General features: G+C 42.7%; 1 protein-coding gene across 7 annotated transcripts in view; it reads right to left on the reverse strand.

Annotated features, from left to right (window-relative positions):
• Positions 1-20180, reverse strand: part of abi1a (abl-interactor 1a) — a 46614-nt gene that overhangs the window by 6471 nt on the left and 19963 nt on the right. For 3 of the 7 annotated variants that reach the window (XM_056364629.1, XM_056364628.1, XM_056364626.1), the window contains exons 3-7: positions 14175-14351; positions 9591-9605; positions 8889-8992; positions 8082-8234; positions 3130-3230 (exon numbers count right to left, since the gene is read on the reverse strand). In XM_056364629.1, the coding sequence (XP_056220604.1) occupies positions 3130-3230; positions 8082-8234; positions 8889-8992; positions 9591-9605; positions 14175-14351 (550 nt within the window). Of the gene's footprint in view, positions 1-1696; positions 1847-3129; positions 3231-8081; positions 8235-8888; positions 8993-9590; positions 9606-14174; positions 14352-20180 lie in introns of all 7 variants that reach the window. The other 4 variants (XM_056364630.1, XM_056364632.1, XM_056364627.1 and 1 more) reach the window with 2 other exon arrangements.

Raw genomic sequence — 20180 nt, forward strand, 5'->3', positions numbered from 1 at the left:
TTCATTACCCAGAAATCATGTCTCCATGTTTTTTCTATTTCCATAACTGGCACCTAATACTTCAGTAACTACTAACTAGTTTTAAACTAGTTAATTACCACGCTCTTAAAACTTAACAACTGTCTAACCTAGTTAAGACTTTAGTAATGTGTAAACTTATTGCTGTTCAACTATGTAAACAGGAAGTCACTGTAGCATCACGTACGTTCTAATCTAATAGTTTTAAGGGGGTAAACAATATGTTAAACTTAACTAATGTAAATGTTACTTCTTTTTTTTTTTTTTTTTTTAATGTATATATGCATTCATGGAGAAATAAATGTGTTTCAGAGTTAGTAGTTAGTCTGATAATTAAAATTATGTGGGAAATATCCATGGAAATAGCCAGTTACACTAATGTAACCAATGTGATTTGGTTGTTTAGCTAGCTAGCCTAACATTATTAGCACAATGTTTTGTCATTTCAGGTATTTTGTGAAATGTAATTTAAAATCTCCCAAAAAATCCACTTTACATGATTATAAGAACATTTTCATTAAGTATCAGGTATGTCTTCCACATTCAGTTACTTCTTTTACTCTTCAATCAACTCGGGTCTTATGTTAGCATGCTAACATAAGACCCATGGTTCGGTTAGCTACGTAACAGCTACAACTGGCAGTTACTCAGTGTAAATATTTGGTAATGATAAATCTATACATCTGGTACAACCAGTTTTAATTTAGTGATGCATAAATTTCCACTTAGTTACAAAAGAAGCTGATTTTGAAGTTAGCATGGAACGGCGGGTACAGCAGCTTTAACCTCAGTCAGTTTTCCGGGAAATAGAAAAGGAAATCAAATGAAACAGTGACGTACTCTACCTGTGCCAAAGAAGTCTCACAGCCCTCAAGGTAAATTCATTTTATCTTTGTAGGGAAACACTGCACACACTTTACTCCTGAATTTTTAGGTTTTTAAAGTTGTAAATGTGAATCGCCAATGGGCTGAGATGAACAGCAGCTCGAGATCAAATGTAAACGAACAAGTTTGGAGATTCTGCAGGCACTAATTAACTTTATCCAGACCTTAGGCGATATGAGACTTCTTAAATTAGCCAATAACAGATCGGTAAAGAATTAGAAAGTAAAAGTACCACCACCACTGAGGTTTTAGTATGTAAACTGTGCCCTGTTGTGTCTGCAGACAGAAACACATACACAGCCTGTTCACACTGCAAGCATCCACAGAGCTGAAACAACTGGGACATTTTGGCTGATGTGTTTAGGTCAACAAGTTTATTGGCAGAGAAAAGTTGGCCACAGCTATTACTTGTCAACAGCCAGATTCCCATCCTTCCTCATCCCTTTAATAATGTTATTACATTTCATTGATAATACTTTTGCCCAGGAAGCACAAATTTGGGGGATAAAGTTTTTCTTTCCATTACCTAATTAATGCTTCTTGGCAAGTTACGTCTACTTATTCATTTAAACTTTAAAAACCAAAAGAAATTTACTACTCTATGACATTAACAATATGTTAATAAGAGCCGGTTTTGCTTGCAGTGTGCACAGACAGGCACCCATCCATACCCACAACACCCTTATTTGTGCACGTGCTTCATGAGAAGGATCATAATAAAAAGACGTGCTGATCGTCCACCCTCCAGACAGCAGGCAGAACGGGAGCAGCCTCAGGGTTCGAGGAGTCTCACCTATGGGTGGTGGTGGTGGAGGTGGTGGTGGTGCTGGTGCTGGGGGGGTGAGCCCGGCCATTGGGGGAGCAGGTGGAGGTAGTAGAGGAGGAGGAGGAGGAGGGGGTGGGGGAGGCGGCGGGGCTCCCAGGGGAGCAGACATGGGTGGGACTGAAAGGAGTATTTACATTAGTTTGATACTGAAGCTGGAAACGGGAGCGTGTCCTCACCCGCCTCCTGCACCTTTACAGTTACATAACAGCACATCGCTTCACTCGCGAACCCTGTGGGGCTTGGGGAGCACTTCGACTTTGTCAAGGCACAGCTCCGCTCCGCGCACACACTTCTTTGTGGCATGAACTGAGTGTTTCCATGGCGACCGGCTTGTACGGTTAGTCCTGTATTGCTGGCACGATCCTGGGTGCTGAGGTGGAACAGCTAATACATAAAACCCAAAATATTTCTCCCTCATAGCAGCAGAAGTGAAACGCGGTGCGATCTCTGGCATGCGTACGGCGTAATGCAGTGCTATGTGTAGTGTGTAGTGTGTAACGTGGTGTTATCTGGGCCTTACTGTTCCACTGTAAAGCAGCAGGCCTAACACAGCTTGGCCTATTTACACAGTAGGATAGAGAATCAGCTGTGCTTAGAACACAATGGGCCTGCTTAATCCCTGTCTGGTAAACATAGGCTTTGTGTAGAGTAGTCTCACTATTTTCACAGGGACTGTCAAATTTACACCTTGTCATGTAGTGCTATCATTGTTATATTCATGCATATTATATTTTTAAAAAAGAAAAAGAAAATAAGAAACCTGTTTCCTGATTTTGGGTGCTCCAAATTTGTATATATATATTTTTTTTTTAAACTAAAACTTGTTCTTTTTTGCAGTTATTTGCAGATTTGCACTTTAGACTTGTCACTCTGGCTGTGGTTTAATTTATGTACGAAAGTAAACTCTGACAGAGGCATGTGCACTGTGCAAACAGCAGGGCCCTGTATTCTCATCGCTGCCTGTCAATGTTTAAAGAGTGTTATGTTGTTTCACGCAGGTCAAACAGACAAGAATTCAACTGATACGAGTTTCCGAGTGCAAAAAAACCTGGATATTTTGGGAATATAAACAGGAGATATTTGTTCATTTTTATACTCAAAAGAGTTCTTATAAGGACAGAAAATCCCTTTAACCAGTGCTGGGAGCATGGGAGCATGGGAAAGGGGGGAAATAAAAGCTCCAAAACCAAATTTAATGACATTCTCAGGTGGGTTAGCAGCTCTGTGAGACAGGGAGGGGCAGGTTTTATTGCAGGCTTTTCAAAATGCCTGAAGCTGGTAGAGTACAATCCTGCCCCTGCCTTATATCAGACCTACCGGCCTGTAGTAACTGTTTACTGAAAGCTGCTGCTGCTGCGGCTGCTGCGGCGGCGGCTCGCTGTGCAGTTATCAACGCTCACCTGGGCCAGACATGGGGATGGAGGGTGTAGGCACTGCGATGGGAATGCCAATTCCGCTGCTGCCGCTGTTCTCCCTGCTGCTGCTCCCCCCGCTGCTTCCACTGAGGGAGATGGAAGAGAAAGAGGACATCGGTTTATTCAGGGCAACATGCTCAGACTGCACAGCAGGTAAAACTGCAGATACAGACTCCACTGCATCTCAGCTTCTCTCCTAATCAGAATAATAAGACTGCAAAACTTCATTTAAGTCCTTTTTCATACTGATTGACTCGGGCTGTTGGCTCGTTAAGACTGAGCCGCAGAGCGACGCGTCCAGATATCAGCCTCTCTAGTGACAATTTTATGAATCAAAGAATCATAGTAACAGAATAAACAGGAATATGGTTGAGAATTAAAATGGATAATTAAGCTTTTAGCATGCCAACCACCTAAAAATACCTCGCCTCAGATCCTCTAATTGCCCCGCAAAACACTTGAACTAATTTACAGTGATTATCATAAACTCTGTGCGTTTAGTCCAATGATAAGTTTTTCTTTTATTTGGCAGTTAACAAAAAGAATAAGGGGGGGTAGGGTGGGGGGGGTAAATCCGAGGCTAAATTTAAAACAATCACTTTGTTGTGCATGATGAGTCTTTGCCAAACATTCAGTCCAAACACTCTGCATGTGGTAGCATCCGTGAATCGTCTAAAATGAGCAAAGCCACAGCTTCATGAGAACACGGTTCACACGGGAAGGTGGAATTACAAAACTGTAGCCACAGATTCAGATGCTCCTCAGTATCGTACGAGCGCTAGTCGATCACATACGCTTCCCTACATTATTGGAATTTGTCACATGTAAAATATCCAATCTGCCAACGCCTTAAAATATTTTGCTTATTAGTTTTCGACATTTAATGAATCTGTTTGTTTCACATGTGACAAAATCACAGTTTAATTGCAATAATTTTGCTCTTAAATTTAATCTTAATCCTAGTATTAACATATATAGATGCTTGTCGTGAAGGCTGCACTGATACAGTGACACAGTTATTTTAATCATGTTGAATGTTCAGTTTAAAGAGACCAAACAACAACTAAACCATCGTCTCTTCACTCCTACTAATTGTTTTTCCAAAACATGCCACGTTACAAACACCAACACCATAAGTGGCAGTATTGGCTGTTGTCAATGCCCCGTGAGGATATAGGGACATGGGAATGTCGTATGTATGTCAGCTCTGCAGTGGCCTGCATAAGCACTGTTTCACCCTGTGTTTGACCCCCAGGCTCGTAGATCAATGGCCCGACCAACTAAACCCCCCCCCCTCCCCGCTCTCTCTCTCTCTCGGGCTGGCCTTGATCCTCATTTCTCCTCCAGCCCCCTCGCCCCACCTCTCCCTTTTTTTTCCCTGCCTCTTTCATCCCTGCTTTCCGTCTGATCCCGCTCCCTTACCTCTCACCCCTCACCGCCCCTCGACCTCTGCCTCTTATCTCCTCATCGCCTGTAAAGTGATTCCCCTCGCTCATCTCCCAAACCCCCCCATCTCCTCTGATTCCTTCCATCCCGCTGAACCCTTGCTCGCTCACTCCCGCCTGCCCCCCACACCTCTTTATCCCCTTTCCCATCATCTCCCTCTCCTCTCTGATCCATGTCAGTCGAGCCCGGGGGGGGGGGGGGGGGCTCTTCAGGCACCCACAGCAGGGGTTACCCCTCTGAAGGATGTTGGTGGCAGTGAGAGCGAAGTGTCTGTGGGGATAAAGGCTAAACAATATTATATTATGAACATCGTAATTCAACCCCCCCCCCTCATCTGCATGTTTTGATTTATCCCTCCTAATCCCTCTATAACTAACCCGTTCCTTCCATTTATATCTTTCCCAGCTTCTGCTTCTTCTTCTGTATTTCAAAACGCTGCGAAATAAAAGCACCTCCAGCTCCATTTCTCCTGCTCCACCTCCCCTCTGCGCAATATGTGGAGTTGTTTATAAATCAACCGAGTCTGTAACACACAGCTAGGCTAAAAAAAAATAAATAAAATAAAGTTCCAGCTCACTTCCTCACAGCTAACAAAACTCCCCGGGGGCCAATGGGAAAAAAAAGGCAAAAAAAAAAAAAAAAAAGAGACTGTGTTCTCAGTGAAAATGAACACAAGGTAAAAACAAAATGTGTTATAAAATAAAAACTTTGTGCTCAGGCATTGTGACATGATGTGACATGATGTGACTTGACAAGAAAAGGAATAAATCGACTTCCAACAAAAGGAGCCCAGAGCATAATCTGAGATGAAAAAGATTGACTTGAGGAAATAACCAGAAGCATATAAAGAATAAGGAGCAGGAGATGAACATTAGGGTTGCTGCAATCTAGTATATTAATCTAATGTAATGTAATTTCAGCTCAGAGCTCTTCTTAAAGAATTTCCATGTACCGTATAAAATCTATTATGCCAGAGACCGACGGAGACCGACCATTCGAGACTTAATGCATTAAAAAAAAAAAACTGAGCGTGTAGATGTTATGATTAAAAAGTCAGAACTGAGGTTACTCCAACAGCTGATGTAAGCAAGGTTACAAACTACAGACCCTTCAGACCTCTTAATTATCACACTGGACCCCCAAGAAAACCCCAAATCACATATTTTGGAGTCTCGAAAATGACTGTAATTTCTTTTCTGTTTATCTATAATGCGATCTGCAGAAAAACCTCTGCATTTTTCTACTTTTGAAAAGCCTCATCTGAGTCTTTAAAGTCCACAAACATAAACTAGTCCCATATGCAAAATTAATAATAATAAAAAAAACGAAATAACTAGCATTTTATGCCTTTATTAGAGAGACTGCAGTCGAGAGTTGACAGGAAATTACGGGGGAGAGATGCATTAAAAGGACGAACCAGGGGGTGTTGTAGTTCATGGTCAGTGCTTTAACCCCTTGGCAGCCAGAGAACTTCTAATTATTTTTAATTAGGTTTGGAAATGGACAGTAGCTGAGGAGGGCGGGTGGTTTTTTTGGGGTTTTTTTTTTTTTTTTTAAGGAAAAAACTGCACAAACTCGGAAAAATCCACTAAATACACACATATGCAGCATCTTAAAAAGCATCTGGTTTAGTTTTCGGATGGTTGAGGCAGGAATCCAGCTTCACACAAACAGTGTTAGAAGAGATTTTTATTAGCGGGACTCTGCAGTGAGCATGTTGTGTAAAAAAAATAAAAAATAAAAAAATAAATAATGACACCTGCATGTGAGAGTGTAATCTTCCCCCCCACAGAAAGATATTAAACAATAACAGGCATCGTATGGCGGGAACACACAGATGCCTGGTATTGAATTAAGACCCGAGTTGAGGACGGCAGAGACTGATGAGCTGAATAAGCACGGCCAACTTCCAGCCGGCATAATCAAATAATGACGCAGCGTGGCGATATTAGCTGAAGCGGGGGAGGGCACGGTCCGACTCTCAGTTTGTTAAAGGGACATTAGATCAGTGACGGTGATGCCGAACGGCCATTTTTTTTTGCTTTTGCTGTCGCTCCACAGGAAACGCTGAGGAGCTTCTGTGCGATGGAGCAGCTCTGTACAAACATACATGAGCAGGGAAGGAGAAGTTGGGGGGCGAGTGTCGGGCTGGTGGTGGGAATAAAAAGTTATGTAATAATTTATGAGCATCACAGTCAGCATAATAAGCTTTTTAGCTAATGAGGCGGCTTCACTCACTCGTAACTCAAATTTGATGAAAACGTCGCCCGCTTCCTCTGCGTGGAGAATTCTGGGGAACGATCCTTGAGAGCCAAGAGTTTGAATGCTGCAGTTGACTCTGGGTTTTTTTTTCTTGAAACATGCATTTTATATTATATCAGAGGCTTTTACTGATATTAATAAGAGTGAAACCCTCCGCGCCTTGTCAGACAAATGCTGGGTTTAGAGTAGCGGAGGAGAGGAAGAGGAGAGGAAGTGAAGAGACTATCTATATAACTATCTGACTTGGAGGGTTTTTTTGTTTTGGAGAGATGCTTTTCTGACATTTAGTGTTCAGTTTTAAGGTAGAGATGGAATACTCCACTCGTATCTACCAAAAAAGAAGTACCTGTCTCACTTTCCATTAAAAGCTGTGTTCATTAACATCTGCACTGCATATTTTTTTTTTTTACAGACTTTTATCTATAAAATTAGCTCTGCAGAACTGTACCTCAAACTTCACTGTATCAGCAGGGGTGGCAACAGTGTTTGACTTTCATCAGGTTGTTATTATGAAAACTGGCACCGACTCCACGTTGCCTGCTCACTTTTTACATCATTAGACTGATGCTACTGTGCTGGAAACTCTTCACCTCACTTAACTTAAGAAGGAGTTATATGTAAGTTTTTGCTATTGCTACAAAGCCAGCGTTAGCATGAACAGCCTGCAGGGAAAACTTACGTATAGCACCTTTAAAGTTTCTTGTATATGCTATAATCTGCTCACACAAAGTCCTTTATTTCATTTTTTATTCTCCACATTGCTTCTGCTGTCTCTTCTGTACTTACTGCACCGACAGCATGCAGAGAAACCTGTACTCTGCTTCTCTTCTTACATGACAGTGAAACACAATCCAGGTGGACCGGTTTGAGATCAATGTGTTTGATAAGCCTTCAAATGCAAAAATCATTTCACAATTGAGTGTCTGGTAAGTTTCCACAATCATTTAAGGCTGGGACACTACAGGTGTGTGCTCCCCCGAGATTGATTTTAAGGCAAAAGTTGAGCCAGATTCACCTTTTTTTTGCCCGATGACCCCGTGTTTCTTTGCCCTCTGCGGCGACGCTGCATTGATCTCATTAAAATGAATTAGGCGACTGTTTCTTCACACAGTGCTGTGGTTTATCTGAACACTGTTTAACAGTCCACTGCTCAAACACATTCATGTGACAATCATGTAAAACGGAGAGAAATGTGTGTGTGTGTGTGTTTCCCCTCTTCTCTCATCTACCTGTGTGTGCGTTGCCTCTGGTTGAGCGACGCCGTGCGTCCGGGGCTGTGCTGCTGGCCGTGCTGGCTGCCCAGACGGGCGGGGCTGGTCATGTAGTCGTTGGGCACCGTGGGCGGCTTCACCGGCTCCAGGGTCTTGTAGGGCGTGTTGCGTCTGCAGCCGCCGCGAAGATGGGAGACGAAAAAAAAAAAAAAAAAAGCAAATAATGAGGAACCAAAGACAAATATTATTATAATTCAGTGCAAATCCTACCATCAAAACCACGAGGCACAGTCACTAGAGCGTCGTAAATCCTATCAGCCGGATGCTGCGAGCCACCGGCTGGATCGGTTTACACTAGGAATTAATATCTGACGAGTGTCGCCGACTGCTGTCGTGCGTCACATGACGACCGGCGTTCATCAGGACATGACACCTGTCTCACATCAACAGATAACAGTCCAGGTGAGTTCCCAGACTTCTCTTTCCCCTTGATCCCCTTTTCTCTTGTATTAGTTTTGTGTTTCCCCAATGTGTATGAGACAAACCCACGAAGACACAACCATCACGACCGCACCCGAGTTAAAAAATAATGACCTGCGGCAGCTTCATGCTCAGAGGGCCGTGTTTGCTCCCTTTGTCATTTCATGTTCCTCTTCACCTCAAATTTATTCAGTAAAAAAAATATGACATGTTCTTTAACTGCATGCTCTTTAATCGCCCTCACATGAGCCTCATGTTTTTTGTATTTTTTTTTTTTTCCACTCACTGCTTGATAATTAGAGGATTAGTTTTTCCTTTTCATGGCGACCAAAATGGAAATCTTACCCGAGCGTGCCGCGCCCTGACATGGGAGGGCTCGGCGGCTTCTGCGTCGGCGGATTGGTCCTCGATAGGGTCCCTCCTCTGATCGTCTGATTGTTTCCATGTTGCTGTGGTTGGGGTGAAAATCCTTACTTAAGAAATTACTTCAGACACCACTTATGTGACTAAAATCAAATGTTACAGGCTTCCCAGATGACACCTCCTCAACAGCAGAGATGTATATTTCAGTACGTAATACTTGATGGGTTATGTAATCCCCAGTTTGTGTTTAATGCTGATTACAGGTTAGAAACCTCTGGCTGGTTTCAATATGTTTTTTGACAGGAATCTGGGTTTTCAGTGTTACAAATTACAGCATATTTTACAGTATAAAAATAAATATATTTATATATGAGCCGTCTGGGAAGCCTATAAAGATTTTAAATTAACTACAGAACAGTTATGGACAAGGACATGACACATAAATTAAATGACAACATGTACACGGTTGGGAAACTGACAGGGAGCGTGTTACAGATCCTTTGACTGCGTGTTCTCGACTATAAAAAGGACTACAAGTCGGTTAATGGGAAATAACATGGGAAGTGACAACGATAATCACATGTATAGGGGGAGGGAGGGGGGGTTTGCTGTGAAAGGGGAGTTCGACAAATCTATCAATTATATATTATAGGAAAAATGGGTCATGTGACGAAGCAGACTTACCTTGGCTTTTAACCACTTAGTGTGGGCAAAGGGAGAAACAGACAGGGACAGAGAGACAGAGAGAGGGCATGTCAAAATGGCCATGTCTGAACGGATCAGCAGAAGTCAAAGTACAAGTGAGCAGGAGAAAAATGGCTCCCTGGTTTTATTTACACTGAGTAAACATTTAGTAAGACCTGGGCAGGTTCAGCAGCGATACAACCAGAGCAGTGGCTCCTCCTCCTGACTGTTGCTCTCGTCCTTCAGACCTACAGAACCACACCCAGTGCCACAGTCAGAGTGGAAGGAAATCTCAGCGATCTGATGCTCCGCAGCTATTGTGCACAAGTGAAACCGGTTTTATGTCAACAGGGTCTCTGAGACTGCCTGTCATTAGGAGCTTTACCTTTGTAGATCAAACAGCTGTCTCTCAAATAAGCCTACAGGTACATTTTTTTTTGGGTACATTTTCATGGTTTGGACTCAAAAAATAATTTCAAATGATCTCATTCCTGGCAGCGATAAATAAGCACCCTGATACTTGTGTGGGCTGATGTCAAAGAGAATACAGAGCCAACGAAGCAGTGGGGTTGATCTGCAGTTTGACAACTGCAGAGTCAAGTGGCTCATCTATAATGCAGCGTCCCCAGTGGCCTTTGCAGAAAGCATCGTAGCATCACAAGACCACGAGAGAGAAACACAGAGAGAGAGAGAGAGAGAGAGAATGAAACCAAAAGCAAAATTCACAGCGTGGGTCAGTGTGAGGTGATCTCTGCCCCTTTAATAAAAAAAAAAAAAACAAAACAGAAAAAACACCTTCAAGTGCAGCTGCGAATGGGAAATTTCACGTTCAAATTTCACTCTCCACGGGTTATCAGAGCTGGGCGAGATTCAATTTACAATCTAGGTCAAACTGGAAGTGCCAAGTCCTACTACAGCCGCCGCTTATCTTCCTGGCAACGGCTGTATCTCTGCCCTTGCTCCACAAACCCGAGCGGCAGCGTGGAAATGCTTTAGTAACGTCCGAGCTGAATCACAGACAGACAGACAGGTCATTATCAAGTCCAAAAAAAGGCTTAATGTGGAGCCGGGATGAAAATCCAGAGCGCTGCAGTCTGACAGAGCTGGGTGAGTCTGCCGGGTTAAAGGAGACAAACACTTCCTGAGGTCTGGGTGGTCATTCAAGGACACATCCCCTCCCAAAAAAATCTGACGAACACACAGTGACTAGCTGTTCTGACCGGTGTGACACACGTGTGTAATTATTCTGTGTTTGAAAGCTTCAAGAAACTCAAAATCAGGAATTTCAAACGCATAAATTGACTCGGTGACGTCACCGTCAGCTCCTTAATAATCTGACTGACAGGTTCATTAATTAGCCTGTTAGAATTAACATTATAATCCTGAAGATTTTTAATGCCATCAGACCCCGTTTTTGATACTATTTATGGTCGGATTTTGGCGTTTTCTTTTCCCAGAAACAGCCATTAAATCTACTGATTGAATGAAATTGTTATATCAGCCTCATTTCTTACCGTTCACTCTCGTTTCACTGTATCAGAACAAACCAAACACTCTTTATTGTAAACATGTGTCCCCTCAAATCAACCACGTGAAGTCTTCAGGATTATAACTTAAAGAAAACTCTTGCTGACCTTCAAACATAATACACAAAATATAGAAAACCGGTCATTACTTTGTTGAATCAAGTAAGAAAAATATCAAAATTGCCCCAAAAAAACAAAACTATTCCTTTAAATAAATCTTAGAAACTCATGACTGACAGAAGGCAAAATATCCAGGGATTGCTATCTAACTTCAAACACCTGACATCATCGTCCCTGGATTCCTGAAAGCCCCGCTGACTAGATTAAGCATCAGCTGACTGGAGGAATAAATCTCATCTTTCGCATTAATGCTAAAAAGCATCATGTCACTGTCAGAGCGCCTTGAGAGGAGGGAACACCCTGATCTGTCGGCTGTGTGAGATTCCAGATGTGGCCCGGCTGATTTATTGATATAACGCTGCAGCGTTCAGAGAGGAATCAGATTATCTACTGGATGAATTCCACCTTCTCTTTTCTCTCAGTTCCTCTTCTTCTCTCTCTCTCTCTGTCAGATCTGAGAACGACTTCTATTCAATAATGCATATGAGGGCTACATGATGTTTCTTCTCTCTATTACAGCTTGGTGTTTAACTATACAAACACAGTGTGAGGCTATAAAACCAATTCAGGCCGACGCAAACAGGCAGCGACTTTCACAGTTAACCGGAGCCAATACACATGATTTAAACTCTCATTAATGTATTGATTCTGGTCAGTAAGTAAACCATGGCTATAGGTATTCTATACAAGCTGCGTATCTGACAGGAGCCATCACAGGATACTATATGATTACTATGGGGTATTGATGTTAAATATTGATTGGCTCTGTGACATGCATAGGAGAGAGGAAGATGAGTGATGTAGGGCTGCTGCAGGAGTGTGTGTGTGTGTGTGTGTGTGTGTGTGTGTTTCCCATTACATTCACTAACTAAATGCAGCATGTCTAAAGACAGTTAAAAAGGGAGAAAATCCACTGAGATTAGGCCCAGAGTGATACCTCATGTTCTTAAAATAGATGCATCAAACAGTCTCAGAACAGCCATGAAGCACGGTGATTTTCAGCAGCCGCATTCTGCTATCCTAATTTTCTGAGCAACTCTTACACAGGAGTCAGGACCTCATTGTGATTTTGTTTTATATAATATTATTAAATCCTTGACCTTGGAAACAACATTTGACAAAACAAATCTCACCTCAGAGTCCATTCAGCAGTTTCCTAATAGCACATGATCTCCAACTCCACGTGTAGTTTGCCCTGTTGTCATGTTGGTTTACAACTTTTCTTGAGCACTTTTAAAAATGAGATAAAATCCTTATAGTGCTCAGAGAAAAACTACAAGTCTTCTCTACCTGCAGATGAAGATAAGGCGATATGATCGATAGCTCCAGAACAGCTACTAAATGAACCTTGAGGTGAGATTGTTTTGCCAACAACATAATCTGTTGATTTAATTAACACATCCATCTATGTATGAAATTTACTTTTGAACAGTTCAGAACTTCTGCTTTATTGCTTTCCGCAAACAGCAAAATTACAATAGTTTAATAAATCTTCAAAAATATACTATAAATAAATATATATATATATATATATATATATATCTATGCAACATAATTAAGCATTAACTGTGGCGCTAGAGCCATGAGACTGTTAGCTTAGCCTAGCATAAACACCTGAAGGGTAAACAGCTAACGGCTTCTTAAATCTGCCAACAACCACCTCTACAGTTCATTACTAATGCTACTCATTTTTGCTTTTATTGTTAGCTACATGCTTTAACTATTTTTCAGCACATAAAATAACTTAATTTATTGATATTTCATCTTTAGAGGTGCTTTAATGTTTCCCCCTACTTCCAGTCGTTAAGCTACGCTAAGCTAACAGCCTAACAGCCTAGAAACATGAGAGCTGTTTTCTCATCTCTGGCACATTTGTGAAAATGTTGAACTCTTGATTTAATGAGAATTGATTATTGCATCTAATAAAACAAGGTCCTTGTAAAAGTTTCAAGTACATAATTGTTCATGCTAATACGTGCCAGCCTGCTCTCTTTGGTGGGAAACGCACCCACTTAAAATGCTTCACTCCACATTAGCCATCGCACACTTTCACCATGACAGAAGGGTCCAGTATAATTCCCTACACAATAAATTGAGAGTGGCACAATGGCTTTTATCCTGCCTTATCAATGCCTCTAACACTATGTGATGGTAATGGCGGGCCTCTAATCCAATCTGTCTGACAGCTGCAATTGATTGGCTGATTGATGGGGCAGAGAGAGAGGATGAGGAGATCGCCAAAAATGCCTGCGGCCGCCTGGAAATTATGTCATTACCACCGCTGTCGGGACGACCCAGCGACCCTTGAAGCGAGCCCTAATGGCGAGGAGGAAGGGAAACTGTCGCCCCTCGGTTCATTTGAGTATATCAGATCATAATCAGCTTCTTTACCGCCCTTCAGATTGTGTACTGATGTGAAAATAAACTACAAATCAAATTGTACCAACATCATTCCTCTGCAAAGGTTTGGAGAAACTCAATGGAGGAGATTACGAGAGCGGACGGGGGCCTAAGTGCCTTTAAAAACGTCTCGCAAATTTCCCTGCACTCGCCATTTTCACGACGCTCTAAGAATAGAGCCGTTTTTCTGAAAGCTACATGATGTAATCGCTTTTTTAGTTCATCTCAACCCCCAACCCGTTCCCACCAACCCACGCTCAAACATATTCCTGTAGGGTCAGAGGAGGGGAGGGGGGTGCGCTTTCTGAAGATGAAAGAGAAAGCACAAGAGATGGAGTATGAGCGAGTAAGCGAGTCAAAGTGGGAGAGAAAAGAGAAGGAGGGAGATAGGAGTACCTCTGGCAAGAAAGAAAAGGAGGGTGGGAGGGAGAGAAGTAAATTAGATGTAGAGGAAGAGGAAAGTGGAAGAACTGATGGACCGAGCGGAGACTAGAGAACAGATCTGAAAACAGGCAAAAATCAGGAGGAACCTGCTCACCTTCACGCCGTGGCCGACGTCGTCCAGTACAGTGTAGTCAATGGGCTTCCTGATGTACCTTACCGGCCGCTCCATATTAGCCGGCGCTATGATCTTATGGGTCCTCGCCGTGTTCTTGTTGGTGGTCAGGATCCCGATCTCCCGCCGGGCCACCTTCTCTTTATGGATGTCCACCGTCTGTAAGTGACACAGTGAAGACAGAAGAAGGGGGGTGTGATTGAGGTGGTGGTGGGGGTGGGGGGACCCTCTGGGACTGAATGAACTCATCATACAGCAGCTTAAGAAGGTTTAATTGAATCATGGAGGTTGTGCTTTTCATCACCGGGGTCTTAATCTTTTTACAACCTCCAGTGTGCACTAATAAAATCGATTGCAGCACAAACCAGATCCTGGATGGAATAATGATCGAGGCATGTTTATCTGCGCATTAATGAAATCAAAAACTTAATCGTGTGGAAAGAGTTTACTGCCCCCGAAGTCCCTGAATGCAACAAGTCGATCCAGATAATTATTAACAGAAAAATATACAAAACCATGAGAACATACTGTAAGATAGAGAGTTGAGAACCTTATTTCAGAAGGATAAAATGAAGTCGACTGTGTACATACTCTCACTGATTTTTATTATCAGATAACTTCCTTTTCTTTCTTTCTTTTGCAAAAACGCAAGGGACAAATCCTGATGCATTATTTATGCTTCTGGAGACCAAGAGAGATTTTTCTACTGAAATTGCACCAATGTTCAGTTAATTACCCGGCCATCTCTAAAAAGATAAAATTCTAATTAATTTAAAGCTCTTCAGGAAACTTTGCACACAGTTGACAAATATAACTTATTCCCCAGCTGAACTCGGATATCCTATAACTCTTATTTTGATCAAGCGAATGCTGGATGCCTGCAGCCAAAAGAGGAATCATAGCACGAGTTAATCAATGGATTTAAAGTTTCTCCTTTTGAGGGTGTTTCTGGCTCAAGATGAGACTTTTTTTTTTTTTTTTTTAAACCACAAAATGTTGTGAAATGCAACTTTAACCATCCGAATATATGTCTGACTCAGCAAAGCTTTTAAATAAAAATCAACAGCCACAGGGAAAGCCTTTAAATAGTCAATTTATTTCATTCCCAGATCATCCAAGGGCTGCAACTAACTGTAGCCTGACCTGTATTATATAGAAGTAATTGAAAGTTTAAACAAATCTGACATGTTGGTTGATGTTTAATTTTTCTTTAGACGCAAATGAGCCTTGAATGAATCTTGATAAGGACATTTTTACAGCTGACAATAAGCCACCGTTCTGTACTGGCTGACATATACACCATGTTTGATAAGCGGCTGAAATGATTAAATCAATATTAAAAAAAACAAAACAGTTGACGGTTAATTTTCTTCTAATCTAGAGCCGTGACGGTCGATCCATATCGACCATCGCGTACGAATCTTTCCTGCAGACCGCTGCATTTACATCCCCTGCTCCCACCCTGAGAGGAGCCCAGGAGCATCTGCCCTTCCTCTGAGAAGATGAAAGGCCGCAATGTCCGCTGAGGGGCCGACCAGTAAAACGCCGGTCTCTCACATGGGGGTGGGGGGTGGGGTTGGATTGCGGGGAGTCAGCGACCAGCGCCAACAGAGGATTCCTTTCATGCCACGGGGATCTGGAGCTGGACTGAGCTCTGTCTCTTTATGCTGCACTGTTCCACTGTATGTGCCGACTTAGCCCTCAAGTGTCACTCATCCCGGAGCCGGCGGGGGGAAATGAACAGCACTCTTTCGCTGCGGCTTACATGTGGTCAAGTACGGTGCAGTCAAGCTCTGGACAATATCAAGTCTATAAGAGGCCCGAGAGCACTCCAGGGCGCCTATAAGGAACGACGCGAAGCAGATTCTTACACAGGACACACGAAGGGTGTTAAGAGAGTGGATTGTTCAAAATTACATTAAGGTAAGAAACAAAAAAAAAAAGAGAGAAGAGAAATCAATATTTCATAACACGCAAAGTTGCTCATACATAATTGCTCCCACAGAGACCTCCCCATACAAAAGGGAAACATCCGTTCTGTTCCAATGCCCCCGTCGTGTCTGTTTGAATTAAGAGGGATGACAGAGCGTTGACTACAGTCATCTTTTTTAACCTGAGCTGGGCTGCCAGAGCACGAGAGGCTTTAAATACTACTTTAAAACACACAACTTGCAGTGACGAAGTCTTCCCAGTGAGACGAACACACCATCGCATTTAGCAGCGCTTCAAACTCAAACAGTGTGTAAGAGCTCCAACTAGGATTGGGGTTTTTTCACTCCACAGCTCAGAGGATAATGCTCAAGTTTCAAACTGTCATAAATCGTGATCATCTGGGAACAGCTGGGCTAAAATCTAATCAGTCTATTTGGCCTCCATTTGCAGGGCAGTGATGGCGTCCAATGATTGGCTATGAGAGAGGATTCAAAGGGGAGACAGGAATAGCTTCATCATTCCAGGTCTGGTTTTTCTTCTGAAAACAAAGCTTTAACCCTCATGACGACTTCTCTGGCTGGGATAAAAGATCATTGTCAAGGCATTGGCATGTAAGCATTGTTTTAAAATATAATGAGGAAGCGGGTGAAAGAGGAGGAGAAGTTTCACTACAAACCACCGGCAGAAACGAGAAAGAACTGCTGCTGAACCGTGGTAGCTAAACTGGGAAAAAAGCATCTGGCCTCAGCTGAACTTTTATCAGAGAACAGCATGTGGACAAACATCATTGCAGCTGGCAAAGGGTGGAAGTGAGACGGCGTTGTGGTTGTGTGAGCTCTTCTCCTTCCTCTATGCCAAGAAGACTGCCCCTGTTGTAACAGCGCGGGCCCATGTTATAGATGAGTGGGGGTACATTCGAAACCACCTTCTTCTTCTGCAAACTTCCAACCAACGAGCGGTCGCATCCCAGAGAGCCTTAAATACATTCTGACTTGACCCCTCTTTGACCGACCACATAAAGAACTCCAATCTTAGCACTTAATACTTAATACTCCGTCTCTTCTGCTTCTACTGACTTTTAAACTGGCACCAAAAGGTGTTTCCGAACGCATCTTGCCGAACTGAAAGGTGGATGATTCACATGTGTTTTTACTCGCTGTCACCCATATGTTTGAGCTCTGCAGCAGTTTTCCCCCAGCAGTTTTGGCTCCGCTGTTTGGCTTCCCCATCAGCTACAGGCTTTTAGGATTTACAGGGCCTCCTCTCTTCTCGCTGCCTTTCTTCATGTTTGAACTCCAGTCCACCTCCGTTTATCCTCAACTATTCCCCTCTACTCAACTCTTCTTTTGCATCCTTTTTAGATCTGTGTTTTCTGTATCCCTTCCAATTCCACCCTAATTCTCCCCACACCCACAGAAGAGTCACGCACCTATACGACTAGACTCAGGATCTAGGTCATACATTGGAAAAGCTGCCAACACCATCATCGTCATTCACACGTTGTAGCCAGACAGAAAGGAGAAAAAAGTCCAGTCACGGAGATCTGGAGAGAACTTCTTCCCATTTTGGTGAACGGGGGTGAGTCAGCGCAGCGGTTGCCACGATGAGAGCTTTTCTTGTTGTGTTGTTAGTAGCAACAAGTGCCTAAATATTTGTGATTTATTTATTTCCCTTTTTAATCCAGATTGTTGCCATTCTAGTTAATGCTGCACTTTAAAAACTGTTTGAACTACAACACCCAGGAATCCAGAGAAGTGAGATCATGTTACTCGGCAAAACACTGACATGTTTACCACCAGAGAGGTGATGTGTTGTCAAAGTCCAGCTTCTCTGGACAGAGTCGCTGCTGATCAGGGGACAGTCTGTGGATGCATTTGGTCTCAGGTTTCTATCTGTTATTTGCCTGAATTTGCCGTTTTTTTTTTTTTTTTACATGATTTTTGCCAAATACAAGATGTTTCTAACTGGTTATTTTAACAATCCCTTCATCGATTTTCCAGGAAAACCTACTATAATAGAGACAACTCAAGAATGAAGGAGACTTTGAAGGGAAATGCCTTTTTGTAAAATGTGTTATATTCATAACCGTTTGGGACTGAGAAAAGTCCTCAAGTGTGCTAATTAATGATGACTCTTCCTCCATTGTGTATTGTGTGTGTGTGTGTGTGTGTGTGTGTGCTTGGTATATGCCTCATGCTCTCACAAAAGTCTGTTTGACTGAAGCTTAGACAATAAATCAATTTTGATTTCTTTCACTAATGTCATTTTTTCAGCATCCTTTAAGCAGATCTGAGATTCCTTCTGCAGTGATCCTCTCTCTCTCTATCTCTGTCTCATACTGATTTACACCTCTTGACCTTTTGACCACCAAAATCAGAATCAGTTCATCCTTGAGTCCGAATGAATGTTTGTGGCAAATTTGAAGGAGTTCGCTCGAGGCGTTACAGAGATATTGTTACGTTCACAAGCGACATGTGATGTGACGGACAGCCCGTTTAACTTAATGCCTCCGGCTCTGGCTGTCGCCGGCGCGGAGGAATAAAGAACACGTCTGTAGACTTTGACGTGATATGGAGACAGCCAGTTTCACATCAGCACATGCTGGAGAGAAAAGAAGGAAAAAACAGCCCTTTCAGCAATCTGGCAGGCTGGATGATATCCTCAATAAAATGCCAGCTACGCACAAACAAACACAAAAGCTGCACAGCATGTAGGGTACAGGCGTAGTAAGGGTTGAACTGGGTGCTGCTTACACGCACAAACACACACACACACACACACACACAAGATGAGGGGGAAGAAAAAAACAACGTATTACTAGACAAACACACCCTACATACCAGTGTGTCTATGTGCATGTGTGGCAAGCCAGACCAGACAAATGTGCCAATGCTTAATGATAGAGCTCGACTGTGGATGATTATAAGACTTAAAACAAAAATGTTTCAGCGAACTGGCAGCGATACGTCTTCATCGAGCCCCTCTTGAGATGCCACACACACACACACACTGAAAACTACTCATTTCACATGGTACGCTGTCCAGGAACATAAAGGACGGGGAACTATTTTTACCCTCGTGTAGTATCACAAACCAGAACTGCACATGGTTTTTCCAAACACGACGTGGCAGAGGGACTTATTAAAAAGGTCGTTTAAGATAAGCTCGTCTTTACCGCCGTCCAGCAATTGGACATCCTTGTTCTGCGGGATTACGAGGAGATAATAACTATGAAAGCACATGTCTGTTAAACACATTTGAACCCTCAGTTTCAGGATTACTATGCGAGAGGATTTATCACAATACACCCCTTGAGCTGCTGACAGGTGAAGACGGCGCTGATGAGGACACGGACATCTCTTCTTAAAGAACTGTGATTCGAACAATTTGTGATGCTCACTGTGTTCCAGCAGTTGTTTTATGATGAAGTGCTGCGAGTGCTTTTTTAACCTTCCCTCCTCCGCTTCCACTACAACACTTTTACTGTATCCCAGTGCATTTCCTGAAATAACTTTGTCCTGCCCCTGAAACTTGCTGCTTCTGTGGGATCTGGAAAACACGGGCCAAATAAAACGCTCGACATGTGACCACTCAGCTGTATCATTAAGACGTGCTGCGGCTTTGTTGCATCATTGTGCGTTGAGGGTTATTTTTCTCTGTGGGGGGATTTGCATCTCCGCCTGTGGTTACATTGGACTGCATTACTGGTTAATGGGTAGAAGAAAAAAAAAAAAGTGAGGTGAACCCAGAGCTGAAAACTTAAACATGGCACTTAGATGTTCTGTTGGTTTACGCCAATTGGGGAATGAAAACGAAGCCAACAACAAAAAATCTCGAGAAATGTCTGCAGCTAACGTGGGTGAATTTTTCCGTTGCGTCACGTTTGGAGCTGTGGGTTTTCAACTCTTTTCTTTAGGACTGGGGACCCTGGTAGGCTAGCTGTTTCCCCCCATTTCCAGTCTTTGTGCTAAGCTACGCTAACAGGCTGCTGGCTATACTCTTATATTTGACAGACAGACATGAGAGGGATCTATTTTCTCAGCTATTGATCAGCTA

Source organism: Seriola aureovittata, chromosome 20, assembly GCF_021018895.1.
Source record: "Seriola aureovittata isolate HTS-2021-v1 ecotype China chromosome 20, ASM2101889v1, whole genome shotgun sequence".
NCBI classification, from domain to species: Eukaryota; Metazoa; Chordata; class Actinopteri; order Carangiformes; family Carangidae; genus Seriola; species Seriola aureovittata.